The sequence below is a fragment of the Sander lucioperca genome, chromosome 14 (genome assembly GCF_008315115.2).
Source record: "Sander lucioperca isolate FBNREF2018 chromosome 14, SLUC_FBN_1.2, whole genome shotgun sequence".
Taxonomy (NCBI): Eukaryota; Metazoa; Chordata; class Actinopteri; order Perciformes; family Percidae; genus Sander; species Sander lucioperca.
This window is the reverse complement of record NC_050186.1, coordinates 2,788,817-2,808,143: the sequence shown is the minus strand read 5'-3', so window position 1 is coordinate 2,808,143 and position 19,327 is coordinate 2,788,817. Positions and strand designations below refer to the sequence as shown.

The 19,327-nt window shown below is 41.4% G+C and overlaps 1 protein-coding gene across 1 annotated transcript in view; it reads left to right on the top strand.

Moving 5' to 3' along the window:
* Nucleotides 1-19,327, top strand: part of col27a1a (collagen, type XXVII, alpha 1a) — a 72,511-nt gene that overhangs the window by 35,483 nt on the left and 17,701 nt on the right. Inside the window, exons 10-28 of the mRNA XM_031317772.2 lie at nt 209-253; nt 1,421-1,474; nt 2,208-2,252; nt 5,538-5,591; nt 7,490-7,534; nt 9,283-9,336; nt 9,532-9,576; nt 11,429-11,482; nt 11,923-11,976; nt 12,339-12,392; nt 12,480-12,533; nt 13,035-13,088; nt 13,238-13,282; nt 15,214-15,267; nt 15,378-15,422; nt 15,509-15,562; nt 15,655-15,708; nt 17,016-17,069; nt 18,444-18,497. Coding sequence (XP_031173632.1) covers nt 209-253; nt 1,421-1,474; nt 2,208-2,252; nt 5,538-5,591; nt 7,490-7,534; nt 9,283-9,336; nt 9,532-9,576; nt 11,429-11,482; nt 11,923-11,976; nt 12,339-12,392; nt 12,480-12,533; nt 13,035-13,088; nt 13,238-13,282; nt 15,214-15,267; nt 15,378-15,422; nt 15,509-15,562; nt 15,655-15,708; nt 17,016-17,069; nt 18,444-18,497 — 972 coding nt within the window. The remainder of the gene's footprint in view (nt 1-208; nt 254-1,420; nt 1,475-2,207; nt 2,253-5,537; nt 5,592-7,489; nt 7,535-9,282; nt 9,337-9,531; nt 9,577-11,428; nt 11,483-11,922; nt 11,977-12,338; nt 12,393-12,479; nt 12,534-13,034; nt 13,089-13,237; nt 13,283-15,213; nt 15,268-15,377; nt 15,423-15,508; nt 15,563-15,654; nt 15,709-17,015; nt 17,070-18,443; nt 18,498-19,327) is intronic.

The window sequence follows — 19,327 nt, the reverse complement described above, 5'->3', positions numbered from 1 at the left end:
TTTACAAGGAACTGTATACATAATAAAAGTAACTAAATTAATTGGATAGAATTCATCTTAAATGTGTTTGATAGACTGTAAGTCTTTGGCCTGCCACTTTTTCATGCCATCATGATGCACAATGACAAACACATTCACAGTGTATTTTAGAAAAACATCACAGTATGTGTTGAGCCGCTGAAATAAATGTCCTCTCTTTGTTTTTCAGGGTTTACCCGGGCCTATAGGACCAATGGGGCCTAAAGGCGTTCGGGTAAGTTAACTCATCGTCTTCCCTTCAAGTTTGTCGCTCAAGTTTGATTTTATCTGTCTAAATTACTAACATTTGTTCTTTGACAGGACCAGTGAACATGTTTATAGGGAAGGCAGTCAGCCTGACAGCTTTCTGACACTTTTTAATATGCAATATTTAGAGGAGACTCAGTTAAGACACGTAGAAAGATGTTTAATTAAAGGTTGCAAACTGTTGGTATTTTGTGCTGTAAACCTGTTGTTGCATGAGGACATGCATGTGCACGTAGATGCAACAACATCCAACGTGCATGCATGTATGAGAGCATGCACGCACTTTGGTGTCATCCACCTCTGCACACATAAACACATTCATACACACTCACTCAACCAGTGTGTGCCACTGTTAATAGTATGCTAAACTTGAAGCCTTTACTTGTAATGTAAACAGTGTATTACTGTATACAGACACTTACTGAAAGACTGGCTGTTGATAAGCTTTTGCATACAAACACACACCCTTGAGGTACACAAACAAAAAAAAAACACTCACAGACACAAACAGGGATTTTTATGTTGCGTTCCAATAAAGGTTCTTTATCAGCTCCCCTTGGCTGCACCAAAGCCTCCCCTGCCCCCACTGGCTGGAATTTCCTGTTTAAGCTCCTATGAGGCCCTGCTGTCTTAAGGAGGCATTCTAGTCCTCTCTCTCTCTCACTGAACCACCTTTCCAAATATTCTGCACTCTCTTTTGCAGCATACTCCATATTGTGTGCCCGTAAACCAACCCAACTCGTGCTTGCTTGAGACTAGCATCTACCTGTTCCTCCACTGTTCAACTGTTGTGGTGTTTGTGCTTGTGTTCCTGTGTGTGTCTCCCCCTGCACCGACAGCTCAGTGTGATGTCCTGGCTATCTTCAGAGATCCCTGGCGTGAGGGTATGTGCCCTTGGACTACATCGTGGAAGCCAGCACCATGCAGTCCATGGGCATATACACTTGCCTCATGGCTTGGTTCTTCATGGAAGTCCACCCTAGCCATGCTGGACCCTCCACCCCTGAAACCCAGCCCTAGAGCCAATGGGAGTTGCTGTTCCTCCTGCTGCTTTTGTGGCGTCCAAATACTCACATCCCATATTCCTCCTCTCTCTTCTTTTTCCCACCTTCCTCTCTCCTCTCCTCTCCTGCAGGGTTTCATTGGAATCCCGGGGCTTTTTGGCCTGCCTGGGCCTGATGGCGAAAGAGTGAGTTCTTGTCAAATGTGTATTTTTCTCTCAAGCACACTCAATAATTGCAAAAATGTACAGTGACCAACTGAACCCAGGTAATGGGTCCTATGAGATGAATGAGTGCCTGTCTTGCCATTTCATTCAGCTGTCTTAAGTGAGTGTGTATAAGGCTGTGTGGGAGTGTTGATGACTCATATGATAAAAGCCCCCTTTTAGAGCCTTTGAACGGCCTGAACTCATCAAGGCCTGCTCCTTCTGTACAGCCTCTAAAACATGAAGCAATTAGCCTACTTATGACATACTCCAAGAGGTTGCGTCAGCGCAGGGCAGGCTGTAATCAGGATCTCTCCAGCCAGCCAGTTTGCGAGATCACTCATACCTTAGCTCCATACAACAGACTGTGTCTGCTTGTCTTCTCCCAGGAGAAACTGGTGTTTATTTAACATATATACTGTATCTATGAGATGGAGCCCTAAATCCCTCATAATAGGCTGGGGAAATTTTGGATAGGCTGCAGTCAGCTTTTCCTCACATCTGTTGAAGCAGGAGTTTAGAGAAGCTTACAGCTTTGGCTTTTTGATTGTGTGTTTTGGTCTTGAATCAGTTATGCTAAAGAGTGTTATGCTTTGGTTTTGATATGGTTTTTACATATTGTCTTTCTTCTTTGTTTTTCTATCTTCCTTGAACCCTTTCCCACTTCTGCTTTGTTTTCTGTTCCACCTCTGCTCTCTCTTGTTTTAATTTTCAGGGCATTCCCGGTGAACCAGGGAAGAGGGGCAAGATGGGTAGGCCGGTAAAGTTTTGTCTCAACATACTTTACAGATAATCTTTTCAAATTGTGATGAATTGTGCTTGGCTGACTGTGAATGTTTCATCTGTTATCAGTGATTTTTTTTTTGGGGAGATGGTGACAAATATCAAACGACGTTCAAGTGAGGCAATGATTAAATTAGCATCACAATAAAGTTTCATTCTTCTATTTAGGTCATATTAAGAGCTTTTGCTGCAAGTACTCCCAACACCTACACTACACATGTGAAAATTGATAAGGTCTGGATTTACGTCATTGTGTCAACACAATATTTCCATGGTGGTTGGAAGGGTTAGCTGCAGCCTGAATACATGTGGAGTCCCACCAGCCGCATTTCGAGGTCTTGGATGCAACAAGAAAAAAGGCGTTTGTTGGAATAAAGGGCTTTTGGTCCCCCCCAGCATGGAGCCAAGCAATTTGGAGGAAGCCGTCGGATCTGTTGTGTGTGTCAGATAGTGTTCAAAAGTCAGTTTGACAGACTGAGAAAGAGTGTGTAACCCCGAAACTCACTGCTGAGGTCATTCTGCAGCTGTTTCTTATTGGCTTTTCAGTAAATAAGGCATTTATAGACCAAAATGTCTGAACACACGAAAGCCAGTGTCCACTTAGTGTGAGGTTCTGAGAACTGCAGCTTATTCTGTAATTAGATAAATGTTTAGGAAGTAGCTGTGGATGCAGACTCACCATGCGTGAGGCTTTGGATTGCATATTTGCATCCGACTTTTTTGTGTTTGTGTGTTCTCCCCACTCAAATAGAGCTGCATTCTAAAACTCGTGAGCTTATTCAGTTTTTCTGCAACAAGACTTGTTAAGGCCATTTTGTTTTGGCACAGGTCATGTAAAACTTAAAGTATTCACTATTCATATGGAAGTGCTGTCATCACATCTTGGTCTTATACTGCTCCAAGCACATCCTGGATGATTTTATGACAACCGCAGGACTGCTATTCAAGGCCAAAAACAAATTAATGACAGTGTATCACAATCCATAACATTGTTTATGCAGTTTCACACTAAAAAGAATAGATTAGCAGGGGAGTCCTGTAATTTTGATAATTTTGAAAAAAGGCCACTTTAAGTGCTACAGCCCCTTATAGCTGACGTGTAAACGCAAGTGAAAAAGACACAAATCATCATCTTTTGATTTCAGTGGTCCTGCATGGAAAATGGAAAGCTAGGACACTTACAAGATGATCCCTAGGAGATCATCCCTCCCCTCCCTGGCAGAGGACAAAGAACAGAAGAACTAAACTGCAGCCAGACATTTAATGGCCATACATGCACAGTGCTTTTGCTCTGTCGAGGAAACACACACACACACACAGTCTGCAATCTACCAAAGAGTGATGAGGGAATAGATATATCTAAAACAGTGGAGAGCCTAAAAAGTTTCCGAAGTGCATCGCCAAGAGTTCTGCACTCAACTTAACTTTTTTAGAGTTTGTTTATCTTTTTTAAGGTTGTCTTTATCAGGCTCATCAGTTGCAGTTCTTTCACATCAACCCGGTATCTGATTGCTGCTGCGGTGTGTTACTATTTGATCTCCAAGCTGAAGAACAGGGTTCTCTCACATCATGTTAAAGCAGGCTTGTATGACTCTCATCAAAGGCTTTTTTAAAGTGCTGTACTTGGCAAAGAGACGTTTCCCACATTTGTCCTTAGTTTGTCCGGCAGCTGTGACAGCTGTATGATTCATCCTTTGGGTCACTGTCATGCTTCATAGATTTCTGCTGCACTTGTGCTTCCCCCTGTGCGCACAGTCTCTTAGAACCATAAAGCAGTCCCATGCGGTGTTTTGGTGGGATCCCAAATTTTATTCAATGACCTAATAGGAACAGAAAAGAGCTTTTTGTTACACTGTACAATTACAATTACAGCATTTAGTAAGTTTTGTCCGTGTCATTGACCTGAAGGGATGTGTCAGTAGATGGAAGGATACGTGAAAATTAGCATACCATCAGTCACAAGGATTTATTTTTGTTTGAATATGAAGTCAAAAATATCCAAAACTGCAACTCAAATACAAACAGTTACATTTAGTCAGCAGATTCTATTCTAAAGCAAGCCACAGATTAAAATAAATATGCATGCTGTTTATCTAAAACATCTCTACTATTACAAAAATAACTGCCATTTTCTGAAGGTATCTACAGTAATTACCATTTTGGAACAATGTGTGGAGGCCACAACAGCAGGACCTAGTCATTATGAGTGTTTCTGGATGGTCTAGGTTTAAGATGCATTGGCTCTTGTGCTTTCTGCAGATGTGGTTTGTCTTTGCTTCACCACCAACTGTTAGCATACCTCAGATTAGCATCCCGTTTACTGCTAAATGGACAGAGTAATTACTTGGCGCTCTCTTGTTGCATTTAGAAAGTGTACTCAGCCTAAATAGAACAGTTGTTTGCCCACACCCTACAGCTGATAGATTTAATGCATATAATGGGGCAATTATGCTCTTAGTTTGTACATATTTCAGATTGCTTTATATCTAATGTTATGTTTGACTCAGACAAATTGTTATAATTGCTGTGGAATTACAGTAGCAGCACTCTTGGTTGTGTAACAGTCAGCGGTATTTGTGAACACATGCTCTATAAATTTGACTCCATGGTTAAATTTACGCCATAATTTCCATAATTTAAACACACCCTCCTCCAATGAAAAGCACATTTTTGTCATATTTTACAACAGGTGTCTTTAATTCTGTAATTGCAGAACTATATCTGCAGTAACTATTTTTACTGTACATTAAAGCGGCTATAACCAAAATGTTTTTTTTTATTGACAATAGATCAAATTACTACTTTTATGTGATTTATCTTCCCCTCAGCTCTATGGAGATTTATAGCAACTTTCAGCTCATTGTTTTGGTTTTATGGTACATAACTTAACTTAACTTACATAACTAAAGAGCCAGATATTTCCCTCAGGAGTTGGTAGAGACTAAACAAAACTGAAAAGGTGGCCAGAAACACGACTCCACATGAAAGCAAATGTTGCTCTGTATCTGCTGGATGTGTAAATAAGAAAATGTTTGCTACAAAGTGGCCAAATAATTAAATAGCACATGTTTAATAAAGCAGCCAGTATGCTAATTATATAAAAGAATAGGACCCTTTACATTTAATGGATGTCTGAGTTTGATTGTCACTGTTAGTGTGCAGCCGAACATAAAAGCTTTTCTCTCTCTCTCTCTCTCTCTCTCTCTCTCTCTCTCTCTCTCTCTCTCTCTCTCTCTCTCTCTCTCTCTCTGTCCGTCCTTAGGGGTTTCCAGGGGACTTTGGGGAGAGAGGACCACCTGGACCAGATGGAGAGCCAGTATGTCACACACTCAGTTACTCACAAACAGTTACACACCTAAATACTTAACCAATCCACATGCTTACACACACACACAAACACACTCCCACATACACACACAAACAGAGCAGTGGTTTCACTCACCCCCTGCTGTTTTAGTACTGATATATTGGCAGTGCAGGTGAGTAAATCACCTAGCAGTCCTGCAGTTTTTTTTCTCTTTCATTTAAAGTTAGTTTTTTGCTCTGGAAGTTTTACTGCTGTATTTTATTTCATCCTATCTCGATAATTTTACTTGGCAGTCACTTTCAAAAACCTGCAGCAGTAAGCAGAGACCAGTAAGCTGGCTTGGCTTTCAAATGCAACCTTTTCCATTCTCCAATGTAAACTGGCCGCCAACACACACAAAAATACATGCATGCACGCACGCACACACACACACACACACACACACACACACACACACACACACACACACACACACATACATGCAGTATTATTAGGAGGTGATATCCAAGAATAGTAAATTATGTAATAGGATGTTTTGAGTAATTGTTCCCAATTTAGTAACGACATGTCACCAAAGAGTTTGTCGCTGGAAGGCATCTACTTATTTGATCTTAGCATTTTCACTATTTCTGGATATTGTCATTCTGACAAATGTAGCACTTCATCAGTCAGAGTGGTAAACTCTAAAATGAAAACAGAAACGCATCAGCAAGTTTCTCTTTAACACACTCATAAACATAAAGCGTATTCATGTTTGAAGAAAGACTTTGCTCATACATCCTTGACTTTTCCAATGGTACAGTCCTGTAGATCACACACAACTGAACCCCAAATAATTCCTTTCTCAGCCCTGCTGCTTGTTTCCCCCCAGAGAGCAAGGCCACGTCTTTCAGAGTGTGAATTATGCATCAAATGCATCAGATGTTAGCCCATATTTTGAATAATCTGTACATGAAATCCACGGTGACAACCTTTACAAAATACACACCCAGTAGGCGATTTGGTAATTTTTAATGTTTTCTTCACCTGCGACTAGCGAAGCGCCCATAATCCTCTCCCCTAGCTATATAATTTAGAGAATATAATAGATCCAAGACAAATCTGACAGAAGGGCAGGAATCCGAGAAAAGTCACAAATCTGTCTGCTGCTTCAGCACCACAGACAGCACCATGGATTTATCAATACACAGCACAGTTAGGCTACTGATATTTCAGAGACATGGTCAGGGCCATAGATTTTTATTTGCCGAACCTCAGTCAGATAATGGATCAATGAGTCGGTGCATTAAGCTAAATGCTAACATCAGCATGCCAACATGCTCACAATGACAATGCTAACATGTTGATGTTCAGCAGGTTATTTACCATGTTCCATGTACCATGAAAAGTAAGCGGATCAATAGTTGAGACATTTCACTAAAAATCAAAGATGTCAACCTCATGGTGGCGCTAGAGGAAAGGTCAGGAGCCACAACAATACATCGTTTTGAAAACATGAATGGATAAGTGAAAATTTTGACCAGCTGGTGGTGCTAGTGGAAAGTCAGGGGAGCATTGAAGTCATTAGGATTCGTCCTCCGAGTAACACGAATGTCTGTACAAAATTCTGTGTCTTTCATTTTTGGAGGGAGAACGAACTTGCTGATTTAAAAAAGCCTTAGTGGGACGATGGGCTAACATCCCCCTCCACCTTTACCTCAGACACACACACACACACACACACACACACACACACACACACACACACACATACATAGACATGCACACAGCCCCCTCTCATAAGCTGTGATGAACACTGAGCCACTCTTCTGAGCATGTTTGTTTTAAAAGGAGCCAATAACCCCAGAAACTTGCTCCTTCTCCCTCTCCCTTCATCTCACTGAATCTTTCTCCTCCTCTCTGACTAGGGTGAGCTGGGAGCCCCCGGTCCAAACGGAGTTCTTGGACTTATTGTGAGTAGCAGTTTGTGTGTGTTTCTGTGTGTAGTCGGTGTGCTTAGTCTAAACATCCTATATTCCCACACACTTATTCCATAAATACATAGCTATAAGGGACTGTATTTAAATGAAACATAATATGCCTGCTTAATTGAAAAAACCTCAATTAGCTCTCATCATCATTTACACTGCCAGCCACTTTTGGTGGGAAACTAACCACTCTCTGTAGGTTTTTACTGCTGTAAACATATCTAAAATTGTGAAAGTGGCTTGTTTTTGGAATCCAAGACGGAAGAGAATGTTTTTTTTCGCCATAATTGTAAAGTCTGAGTTATGCATTTTGTCCCTCCCATTTCCTCTCGTGACAAATGTGACAGTGATCCAGTGATCGATCAAACAGACCTTAATGAGGCATCTTGTTTTTCTCTTGAATCTCTCTCTCTTACTAACTTTTTTTTTAACAGGAACTCCCCGTGCCCACCCATCACCTTGCCCTTCATTCCTGCTCAGCCCGATAGCCACATAATTGTGTCTGATTATAATGTCTCCCTGGTTTCTCTTGTCGTGTCCCGTCTTCATCCGTCGCTGCCGCTCCTCCCAGTCTATTCTAGGCCACCGGTGGTGGTAGTAGGCCTGTAATTGGAGGACTCTCTGATTACAGCTCTGCTCTGAGCTCCGTGTCATCTGCATCCATCTGACCCTACAGTATACTGTATAGTACACACAGCAGCAGCAACTGAGCTGCACTTCAAAGATATAAATATGCAAACACCCTTCTCTGGGGACTGCAGGCCTGAACTTTGGAGAAAGGCAGGCCACTGTTGAGGAAAGGAAAGTATTTTATGTGGACAACTTCTCAAGAAGAAGAAGAGGGACTTTCTGAACAGCAGTACAATTTTATTTCGTTGTTTCTCTCTATCTTTCTATATTTATTTATCTCATACTTGGCAGTTGACACCATCTTCCTCTTATCCTGCTTTGAAATGATGGAGGTTGAAAAGGTTGGCCGGAATTGAACCTGGGCGCCCCCTGTGGCATGCATTTATAAGAAACCAAGAAATCTGAATTCAATTATTCAATTCAACACATTAGACAGGATAATATATTGTATTTATGCATTTCTGCAATTTGGATAGGTAAGCAGGAAATATGTGGTTGATAGGGACAGCCATAGAACACATACTGTTATTTTTAGAGGGAACGTATGAGTACAACTTTATATTCTCAATTAGAATAAGATTTTCCCAGCTGAAGAAGGAGAAACCTTTTAACCTTTCAACCATCAGCACCAAAATTAAGTGACTTTGTGTGAGGGACAATTTGGCAGTATCTTATTCAATTCAATAACATCCTCTGTCACACATGCAGATACTACAGTTTTCAGAGAGAGATAAATATTTAAGATGCAGACAGATGTTACCTTCAGCATTTATTGGTTACATCCACATCATTGGATTCAGGCTTCAGATGAAACACATGCTTGGCTTCAGGCAGCAAGATCTAGTCTTTATCTTTAAGTCGTATATTATCATCATGTTTTCATTGTGTTTGTGTTGTGTGCAATGTGATGGCCGCCTGGATAATCTGGAAGCAAGACTATGAGGCTTCTTCTTACGTTTAATGAATGCCAAAGTGAACTAGAGTGTACTCATTGTGTCTGTATGTTAAATAAAAATTAGGGGTCTGAGACATGTGTTTATCGGTACTTTGTGAATGATATCACTGAATCTGAATTTCTTATTTGTCCCCTCTTCTGGCGGCAGGGTGATATGGGACCTTTGGGAGAGATGGGCCTTCCAGGACCTAATGGACTGAAGGTAATCCCACACACACACACACACACACACACACACACACACACACACACACACACATGGAAACTGTTACCTTCACTAACTTGTATTGTCTTGTTTGCACTGTCATTTAATGATATTATGTGCACTTTAATACATTTAGGTGTTTTTCCGTTTTTGGGGGTCCCTTTGTAACTCATCTGTTGGTGTTTGTTACAGGGGGTGCCAGGAAATCCAGGAGAACCAGGACTGAAAGGTGATAAGGTGATCTGAATATTCCTGTTATTGGCCTGTGTTTGAGCAGCATGTGATGGATATGTACTTTGTATCCTATTGTAGCCATCTCTGTCCAACCTTTAGACATAGAGCATGTTTTCACTAGGTCCCACCTTCAACCACACAGATGCAAACTTCTGATGATTGTCATACTTATATAAAGCATGAGATGGGATGGGTTTCTTTAATTTCCATATAAGTAATTTCTATGTAATTTCTATGAAATACATTTTGTGATATGATTCATTTTTTGGCAGTCAGCAAGGAGGCGGTCTGTTGAATACATTTTAAAGAAATAGTTTGACATTTTTGAAAGATCGATACCACTCTCATATCTGTCGGTTCAGTATATAACTGGAGCCAGGAGACGGTTAGCATAGCTTAGCATAAAGACTGCAGTGCAAACAGGGCAAAACAGCTAGCCTAGCTCCATCCAAAGGTAACAAAATCTGCTTACCAGCACCTCAACAGCTCACATTATATCTTGTTTGTTTAATTACATTTTTATTTTATTGGTAAAAAAAGAAGTATGAAATTACTATTTGGGGTTTTTACTGGGGGTTATGTGTGGGACTTTTTCTTGTCTGGGTGCAGTAACTTCCTGGAGTCTGCGCTGGTTGCCTGGCAACCTCACAGTGACGACAAAACTCTGAAAGTCATTGCACCTGGCTAAGAAATAGTCCAGCTCTTTTCAGTTTGTGTGTGAATTAAACAAACTAAATATTAGGTGTTGGTGTGCAGATTTTTTAAGACTTCAGACAGAGCCAGGCTAGCTGTTTCCCCTGTTTCCAGTAAGTCTTTAAGCTAAGCTAAGCTAATCTAACCAGCAGCTGGTTCCAGCTCCATATTTGCTGTACAGACATGGGAGGGGTATCGATCTTCTCATCTAACTCTCTGCAAGAAAGCGCATAATAATATTTACCAAAATGTCAAACTATTCCTTTAAGTTTAATGTAAATATGTAGCAGCTTTATAAACAATGTTACACATTGTTACTGTTTAAAAGACAATGTTAACCAAATACATGGTTAAGAGAAAACTAAAATACATAAAACAGTAAAATATTTTCTAAATTATAATTGAAAAGAATTTTAAAGAATTAGGACAATGCCAGAAAAAGAAGAAGGAACAGAAAATTTGAAATAGGAACACTGGCTTTGCATGTTTGCGATACTCAGACGGGAGGATTTACAACTTAGGGGCCTTAGCAAAAGCTTGTTTAAACTTGACCAGGCCAGTATTGGTAACTGCTTAAAATGCTCTGAATCTTAGGAACTGGTCAGACTCATGAATAGAATCCCATATGTAAGCTAAGACAATCTTAAAATAATTCTCTTCCTAAGAGCAGAGATAGAGACATAAAAGACTTTTTCCGGATTTGAAAATGAAAGAAAAGAAGAAGTGATGTGCCAGAGTTGAATGAAACATTACTGCACAACTTTAGTTACTTTAGCTTCTAATGAATAAAAGAATATACCAACAGTATGCACTTTACATTTGTGAGGAGGCTACTCAGAATAGAGTTAAAATAATTAATTGACTAATCGGTTGAACTTTGGCTTATTCTACAAGACGTGGGTTTACAGGATTGAATAATTGCCAATAGTGCCTTTCATAAGACAGATTGACGGCACATGAAGAACTTGGCTAATGCGATGAACTAGTCTCATTGTGTGTGAATGTTCATAATGTACAGAGCAGTAATTAGTATTGCCTGTCGAAAAAGCTGAATGTGATTGACAAAGTAGGATGTTACAATTCCCCCTAATGTTCTCCATTTCTCTTTTTTTCTGTCCGCACTTCATCCGTCCTACTGTTCGTCTCCTCCTCTCTCTGTCAGGGTGACATTGGGATTCCCGGAGAACAAGGGGAGATTGGGTACAGAGGAGACAAGGTAGATCACTGCAACACATTATGTGCATGTCATAAATGTTCACGCACAGACACTGACCTGCATGCTGCCTCCAAAACACCCATCTAGAGTTACACAACCTTTGTTGCAGAACTGTGCCTTTGCTAAATGACTTAGCCAGATGTTTGCTGTCTAGCTTATGGAAATTCTTATGTAAACCCTCCTCATTTGTGTGTGTGTGTGTGTGTGTGTGTGTGTGTGTGTGTGTGTGTGTGTGTGTGTGTGTATGTGTTTCTGTGTGTAAGCAAGCTAAGGTTAAATCTAACCCTTTTAGCATCATAAAAGAGAGTCGTCCCAAGAGATAAGAGACATACTGAGCAGAGTCATGCATGTCTAATGTTTTCTTATTTCGGGTTCTGCTCTTTGCTTCTGAATACTGTCCGACTGTCTTATTTTTTACATGTTGTGTTTGTATTGGACAGGGCATCCAGGGGGCTCCAGGGTTACCAGGCATCCGTGGGAAACCAGGACCACAGGTTAGCTTTGGCTTTAGTGAAAAGAATGCTTTTCATGTAAATGATTTTGGGACTGACAACACTAATATCTGTCCGTTCAGTATAAGGCTACAGCCAGCAGCCGGTTGGGTTAGCTTAGCTTAGCATAAAGACTGTAAACAAGGGGAAATAGTTAGCCCGACTCTGTCTGAAGGTAACAAAATCCACGTACCAGCACCTCTAGGCTCTACAAGCTGTAGCCTAATATTGAATGAACAGATATGCAAGCGATAATGAGCTTCTCATGTAAGTCTCTCTGCAAGAAAACGCATAAGCATATTTCCCAAAAATATCCAGCTATTCCTTTAAGACATTTCTCTTGTTCTCGTTTGTCTTTGTCACAGGGAAAGTTAGGAGAGAGAGGCCCTGCTGGTGCACCTGGACCGCCGGGCCCTGAGGTTTGTAGCCACATTTCTGCATTGAATGTGTGAGTTTGCATTTCAGACAGACAATAGAAGAAAAACATTTTTTATTGATTATGACAGGGTTTCCCTGGTGACATGGGACCACCGGGAGAGAATGGCCTTGAAGGACCAAAGGTGAGCAAAACCATCATCTTGGCTGAGTCTATGAACTGCTGAATGTTTTAAAACAAAAGACAAGAGTCTGTAGTCATGATAGCAGCTCTGTGAGGTTTTATGTATTTATATTTATTTATATTTGTATATTGGTGCAGCAGTGCTTTTCCAATGCTAACAGGCTGATATTTAGCAGTATAATGTTTACAGTGTTCACCATCTTACTTTAGTGTGGTAGCATACTAACATTTGCTAATTAGCCCTAAAAGTATTGAACAAATTTGACCTTATGATGGTGTTATCACAATCACAAAGTGATAAGGATTCATCCTCTGGGGACTATGAATGTTTATACAAAATGTCATGATAAACCATCCAATAGTTGTTGAGATATTTCAGTCTGCACTAAAGTGATGGACATACTGGCCGACAGACACACCACTCATGGCTAAAACATCTGTGTAAATACCACATTTACCTTTTATACATTAGCATTCATTTGACTTCTTTTTACACATCCAGGGAAAGCCAGGGGCCAGAGGTTTACCGGGGCCTCGAGGGGTGCCGGGCTTAGAGGTAAGACTGTCAGACTGCCACCCACATCAGAACGACCACAAAGTGCCAAAAGGCATTAAAAGTTTAATGGCACAAAGCTTCTCTTTGCTGAAGGCTGCTTTATGTCCCCAAACATAATTCATGCTAAGATCAATATCATCTGTTTCCAGGGAGATGAGGGCCCGATCGGACCACCAGGGCCAACAGGACTGGAGGTGAGTTATGAGATAAACACCTGGTGTTGCCTGGCTGGTGGAAAGGAGAGAGAGAGAGAGAGCTGATAACAGGGATCACTGTTACAAGTGTAGCATGTGAGAAAATAACATCCATGTGTGTTTAGTCATAGTCTGTGTGTGCAGTGCACTCTTGTAAGTTTGCATGTTTGTTTAAACTGTAAACATTCAAGAAAATCAAACCATCTATTGTGTGCATCATTATGGTTTCATTCCATATCCTTTGTATATCTGTGGTAAACAAATCAAAGAAAGAGACAGGGACAGACAGAAATATCACTGAGTCTATGGAAACCCAACAGAAGTATGAAGCTAAAGCATGCAAACAGATTTAGCTACATACTTCTGTTCAAAGTCATTCACAGTGTATTTATCTGAACATGAAATCCTTGCATGGTGTTAGCTACCTCTGCAGTGAAAGCCAACTAATGTAAATCTCCATGAGTCATTGAATGTGTAATATCATACTACGATCAATACACTCTATATCACGTCAAACTTGCTTGTAGTCTCAGCCACCTATACAGTATGAAGTTTAACTGAACTGCTCAGTTTTAATTGTGCATCCCAAAGTTTGTTTGAGAGTTAATCTGAATTGTATTTGAGGTAATAAAGTAGGTCTTCATTATGGATTGTTCTTGGTTTGCATTGAAGGGAAGCTGTAGGTATATATAGTTGGTGTTTTATGGAGGTTGTTATGGCTATGACGATAGTCCTCTCACAACGAAGGACTGCATGTAGTCCATATTCTTGGCCACCAGGGGGTGATAACTGCCATCACCATGTTTATAAGTGGAAAGATTTGTAGCTGCCAAAAACTGCTGGTAGATGTCAATGGGTCACTGCAGAAATATTTGTTGATGTTATTTCTCAAATGCTTCATTGAATCACAAAGAAAATTACAATACAATTATAGACATGCTTTCAAACATTCTCTTCTAACGCTGCTTTTTTTTCACTATCCCAGGTCCTACCTGTTTTTCTTCATCAGTTTATCTTCTTCCTACTTACAGTCACCCTGTACTTTCTTTCACTCTAGCCCCCTCCATTCTCCCCCCTGTCTCCAACACACTCACTCGTCTCATTCTCTAACCCCCTCTCTCCTCCATCCGAGGGGAAGAGGTGTATGACTCCTTCAGGAGCTGTGATTGATCTCTGGCCAGGTGCCACAGGTCCTCCAACTCGTCCTCCTCCTCAGCCAGCTGTCTTTTAGCTTCACTGCTCCGCTCAGAATGGCAACCTCTCTTTACCTTCTGTCTCCCTTTTCTTACCATCTCCGTCACCTTCTCAGTTCCTCTCCATCCCTCTCTCTTTGTGCAATTTCTGTTCTTTCTCTTAGTCTTCCTTTCTTTTGTTAATGCGATTAGTTAGCAACATAAATCTAAATCTGTGATAACGAGTCACAAATCCTGGACAGCTCTTATTAATTATCATGTTACTACAATAATCTGCTTTTACTGTGTGCTTCTGAGTGAAATACAGTGTTAGTCTGTACTGTTTTATGAAAGCTGGCAACCTTTCTGGAGTGAACTTTGGAATTGTTGAGTCACTCAGTCTTTAGGAGTTTGGCTTAGACGTCTCTGACCTGTAGTTATTGCTGGTAAAAAAAAGCACTTAGCCCCCCTCTTAACCTCGGGAATTACTGTCTGTGCAAGAGGAACATTACAGTCATTGAACACTTTCACAGCATGCCAAAATGTACTGTCAGCATTACCTGTGCACGCCATTGCACGTTTCAGCGGCATGTACAGTGAGCTGCAACAGCTGCAGACAACTTCCCAGCTTTCTCCTCAAACTGTCGTCTCATAAGAAGCAGATCCTTTATATTCATCAGGAATTTGGAATGAATGTTAATGATCCGTTAACTGGCAAGTGTCTTGCAATTAACTATTCATCATTGTCTTTTTTTTCAGGGTAGAATGGGCAGGAAAGGATTTCCTGGGAAAGTTGGGCCAGAGGGAGTTAAGGTGAATAAAGTTAATACTCTTGTATGATTTTTTTGCTCTTTTACTCAAAATATAAAAAAATATTTAAAGATTTAATTATTGTAAACAAATGACTTGTAATATCTCTGCAGGGAGAGCCCGGTGTCACAGGAAACGTTGGAACCATGGGAGAAAGAGTAAGAAACGCTGACATAGCCACTTCCATTTTCCCCCCCAAATGTCTATCCATTCATCCATCCAACACTGAGTCTGTGTATTTCAGGGTTTGGTGGGTTTCATCGGGCCTGTGGGAGAGGCGGGACTGGCAGGAGAGAAGGTAAAATAATTTGTTCTTTCCTTGTAAATGTATTCATTTAAGTCCGCACAAGGTGACTTTGAAGACTGAACATTGTGCTCATGTATATTTAGGGGGATCGAGGGGAGATGGGCCATCCCGGACCACCTGGAGAAAAGGGATCAACGGTAAGACACAGTGTTTGAGGACAGTTGAGAATGCTTGAATATGAGCTCAGCTTACACATTATTTTCTGGGTGCGGTGTCATTAAAAAAATTCTAAGAAATGGTCATCTTAAACTAAACTGTGTGTGTTATTCCCATGGGAATATACTGTGTGGGATTAGGTCAATACCACAATAATATGCCAAAAGGGAAAGGCGGCAAATCACCCCATTGACGATTTAGGATCATGTTTTCTAAGCTGTGGTTTAGCACTCGGCAGGAGGCCTTTAGCTGGAAAAAGTCGTAACACTGGTTTAAACAAAAGACAAAATAGTTCCAATGGATCACGTCCAATGATTTACCTCCTTAACGGTATTTAATGGCCAGAGGAAGTGCTGACTTCTCATTCTGAAACACCTAATGCTACTGGAATTTGTTGAAAACAATTAAGGAGTGAAGAAAGCCAGTAAGCCGTTTTCAGACATCCATTCATATTTTGTCTCCAGTCTGCAGGACAACTGTCCCCAAAGGCCTTGTGTTTTATGGTCCTTACTCTGCCGCTGTCACACACCTACCTTGCTCTTTCAAACAGAGCAAGTGGCCTCTCTGTCATGTAGTGTCTGTATTTGATATGGACCATCTAATGTATACTATATGACCAGCTGGAGTGGATAAGAATTTAGTCATCATTCTTGCTGAAACAGAGAGAGGTTTCCTGCTGGCTGACAGCCAGTTGGATCTCTCTAGGGACGTAACCACACACACACACACACACACACACACACACACACACCACACACACACACACACACACTCACTCACACTCACACACTTATAAGGAAGCAGACCTCCTGGAAAAGACAGTGTCATACAAAGTGAATGGAGCTGACCAGCAGACATCTATAGCTGTTAACAGAGAGCTCATACTGCAGACATTTATGATTTCTTTTCCCGTGAATGCGTGAGATCAGAGCTGCCTACTGTGTTATTGGTTTGCGTGTTGGATAGATTTTATTGCACTCAGCTGATCTGAGCAGTCAGACTGAAAATACTCCCCATTACATAGTTATGCTTTTACAAATGGTCCAGCCAAAAAGTGAGGTCCAATAAAGGTGAAAGAAAAGCAACCAAAAGTGTGTGTGTGTGTGTGTGTGTGTGTGTGTGTGTGTGTGTGTGTGTGTGTGTGTGTGTGTGTGTGTGTGTGTGTGTGTGTGTGTGTGTGTGTGTGTGTGTGTGTGTGTGTGTGTGTGTGTGTGTGTGTGTGTGTGTGTGTGTGTGTGTGTGTGTGTGTGTGTGTGTGTGTGTATTTGTGTCTGTTTACATATGATAGGGTCACCCAGGGACACCAGGTGAGACCGGGCCCAAAGGACCACCAGGAAGACCAGTAAGTCAACTCTCCTTTGCCTGTTTTGCATTTTTCTCCCTTCTTTTCACTTGATAGTTTTTGTAGATAATAGCGTAGAGTCAATGAGCTGTATGGTTATCAGCATCTTGGTTTTGTCTAAAGCGCTGACACACCAAGCCGATAATTGGCCATTGGACAGTCTGGCGAGGTCAGTGACTCGAGTCTGTTTGGTGTGTTCCGTGCCGTCGTCCGTCCGAGGGGCTGTCGGCCTTCATTTTGGCCGATTTTACATATACATATGTATAATTCGGTGGGTTGGGCACTGCCGGCAGTCGGACTCAAATGACCAATCTGATTGGTAGAGTGCTAATCCGGAAATGGGGAGCGGAATGAGCATGACTAGAGTCTCTCAAAATCTGACGGAAAATCTTTTAAACTGACCTTTGTCGATCTGAAATGAAGACAGATTCAGCAACTGCGCGGCCTATTTCTCTCTTAAAATGTTTTCAGAAACACGTTTCGGTGAACTATTTTAGTACAATATGAGATCGTATTTTGAACAAGCCGCCATGACAGTCTGTCTTTGAATTTCCGGAGAAACCAGACCCACGTGACGTGTTCGTCCAATCAGCTGCCGGTTTTCATTTTTGGGCGACAATACAGATTAGCGCTGCCTGCTGTTATGGAGACGTATTACGTCCCGTCGCTTTGGTGTGTTCCGAGGCACTTTTTTGACCAACTCGGGGAGACTGATCAGTCCAACTGCCTTTTCTGCCGAGGGTCAGCCGTCTGGTCAGTGTGTCTGCAGTTTTAATAAGCTTAGAGTAGCAAGCATGGCTGTGTCATAGAAAATTGACAAACAATAATAGCTAAAAGGCTAACAGAGGAACAAAGATGTCTTTGAGTAACTGTTTCTGTGGTATTTCTTTTAGATGACAGTTGTGTGTAGTGTTAACAACCCACGGTCTGCAGCAAAGGTTTTGTCTGAGCATTATGAGAGCTGGCAGCCTCCTGCTGAACCTGCATTAACCTCCTGTCAGTCAAAAGCGCAACACCTATAACCAATTAGAAGCTGCCCTTGCCTCCCCTTGCTCTGTCCTTGCCACGGTCAGGTTTGACAGAGTGCGGGCTGAGCACTGGCTGAAGGAGGGGGCCACTGAGCCACCAAAACAAACATAAATATGAGGCTCTGGGGTGCAGCGGGACAGGATTCCAGAGCAGGCCCTTTAATTGGTGTGAGTGACGGATCTAACAACAAACCCCGTAGTGTGTTCCCGAGGTCAGGCTGCCCCCCTGGGTCAACAACCAGGGGGCTCTGTGCTCTGTCAGTGTAAACCTTCGTTTTATCTCTACTTCCCTTTTTCCTTTCCCCCTCTCTTTCCCTCTTTATCCCCCTTTTCCTTTGTTCGTCAGGGCACTCCTGGAGCGATTGGGCCAGCTGGTACCAGAGGACCCAAAGGCTTACGGGTGAGTTTGAAGTTTCACACCTGTTGTTTTTGCAGCTTAGCTGTTGACTTGTGCTATGCAGTCAGTGTATTATAGTTCCCAGAGTGTAGATACACATTACGTTGCTGTTTTTATGCATGCTGTAATGTGTGTCTACAGGAGCCATGTGCCACTGCTGTTGTTGACCTGTCGGAAAAACTTTAGTGGGTGGACATAATGAAGTGATATGGAATTGCCTCTGAACTGAGGTCACGTGTGTTTAATGGACATGGGTGCTTGCATAACACGCTCTCGGGTTTAGAGTCAAAGCATGAGTCTGTTCCATCCTTTTCAGAAGTCAGTGCTCATTATAACTGGTGGAAGAGCTCCAGTGATGTAAAACAAACAGCTCTTTTTTTTTTATTCCATATAAATGGAACAATGACTACTAGTTGAAGGAAGGACCCGCTGTCAATCCTGTCCTGGAAAATGTGAGTGTGGCTTTCTGGAGGTTGCTTTGCAGTTAAGTTTAGCAAACTTGGGGAAACATGATTTATGGGGGGGATTAGCAAAGCAAAGTTTTCATTCTGGGTAAGCAAACTCATAATACATTATTCATAAAAAACCACAATAGCAGCTTTTAGACCTGTAACCTTTTTAGAATCAGCTGTGGAAGTACAAGTCGGTTTTTATGTTTCCTAAATGTGCACAACTTTTGAAAGGACTATTAGATAATGTGGTGGAATGTTTATGACATTTTTTGTCTTTTTTAATCACATCACATAACAGTAGTATACACCGGATTTAGACATTTAATGTCTGAAAGTCTCCAGTGGACAGGTGTTTCATATTAGCATCAAAAACATTAAAGG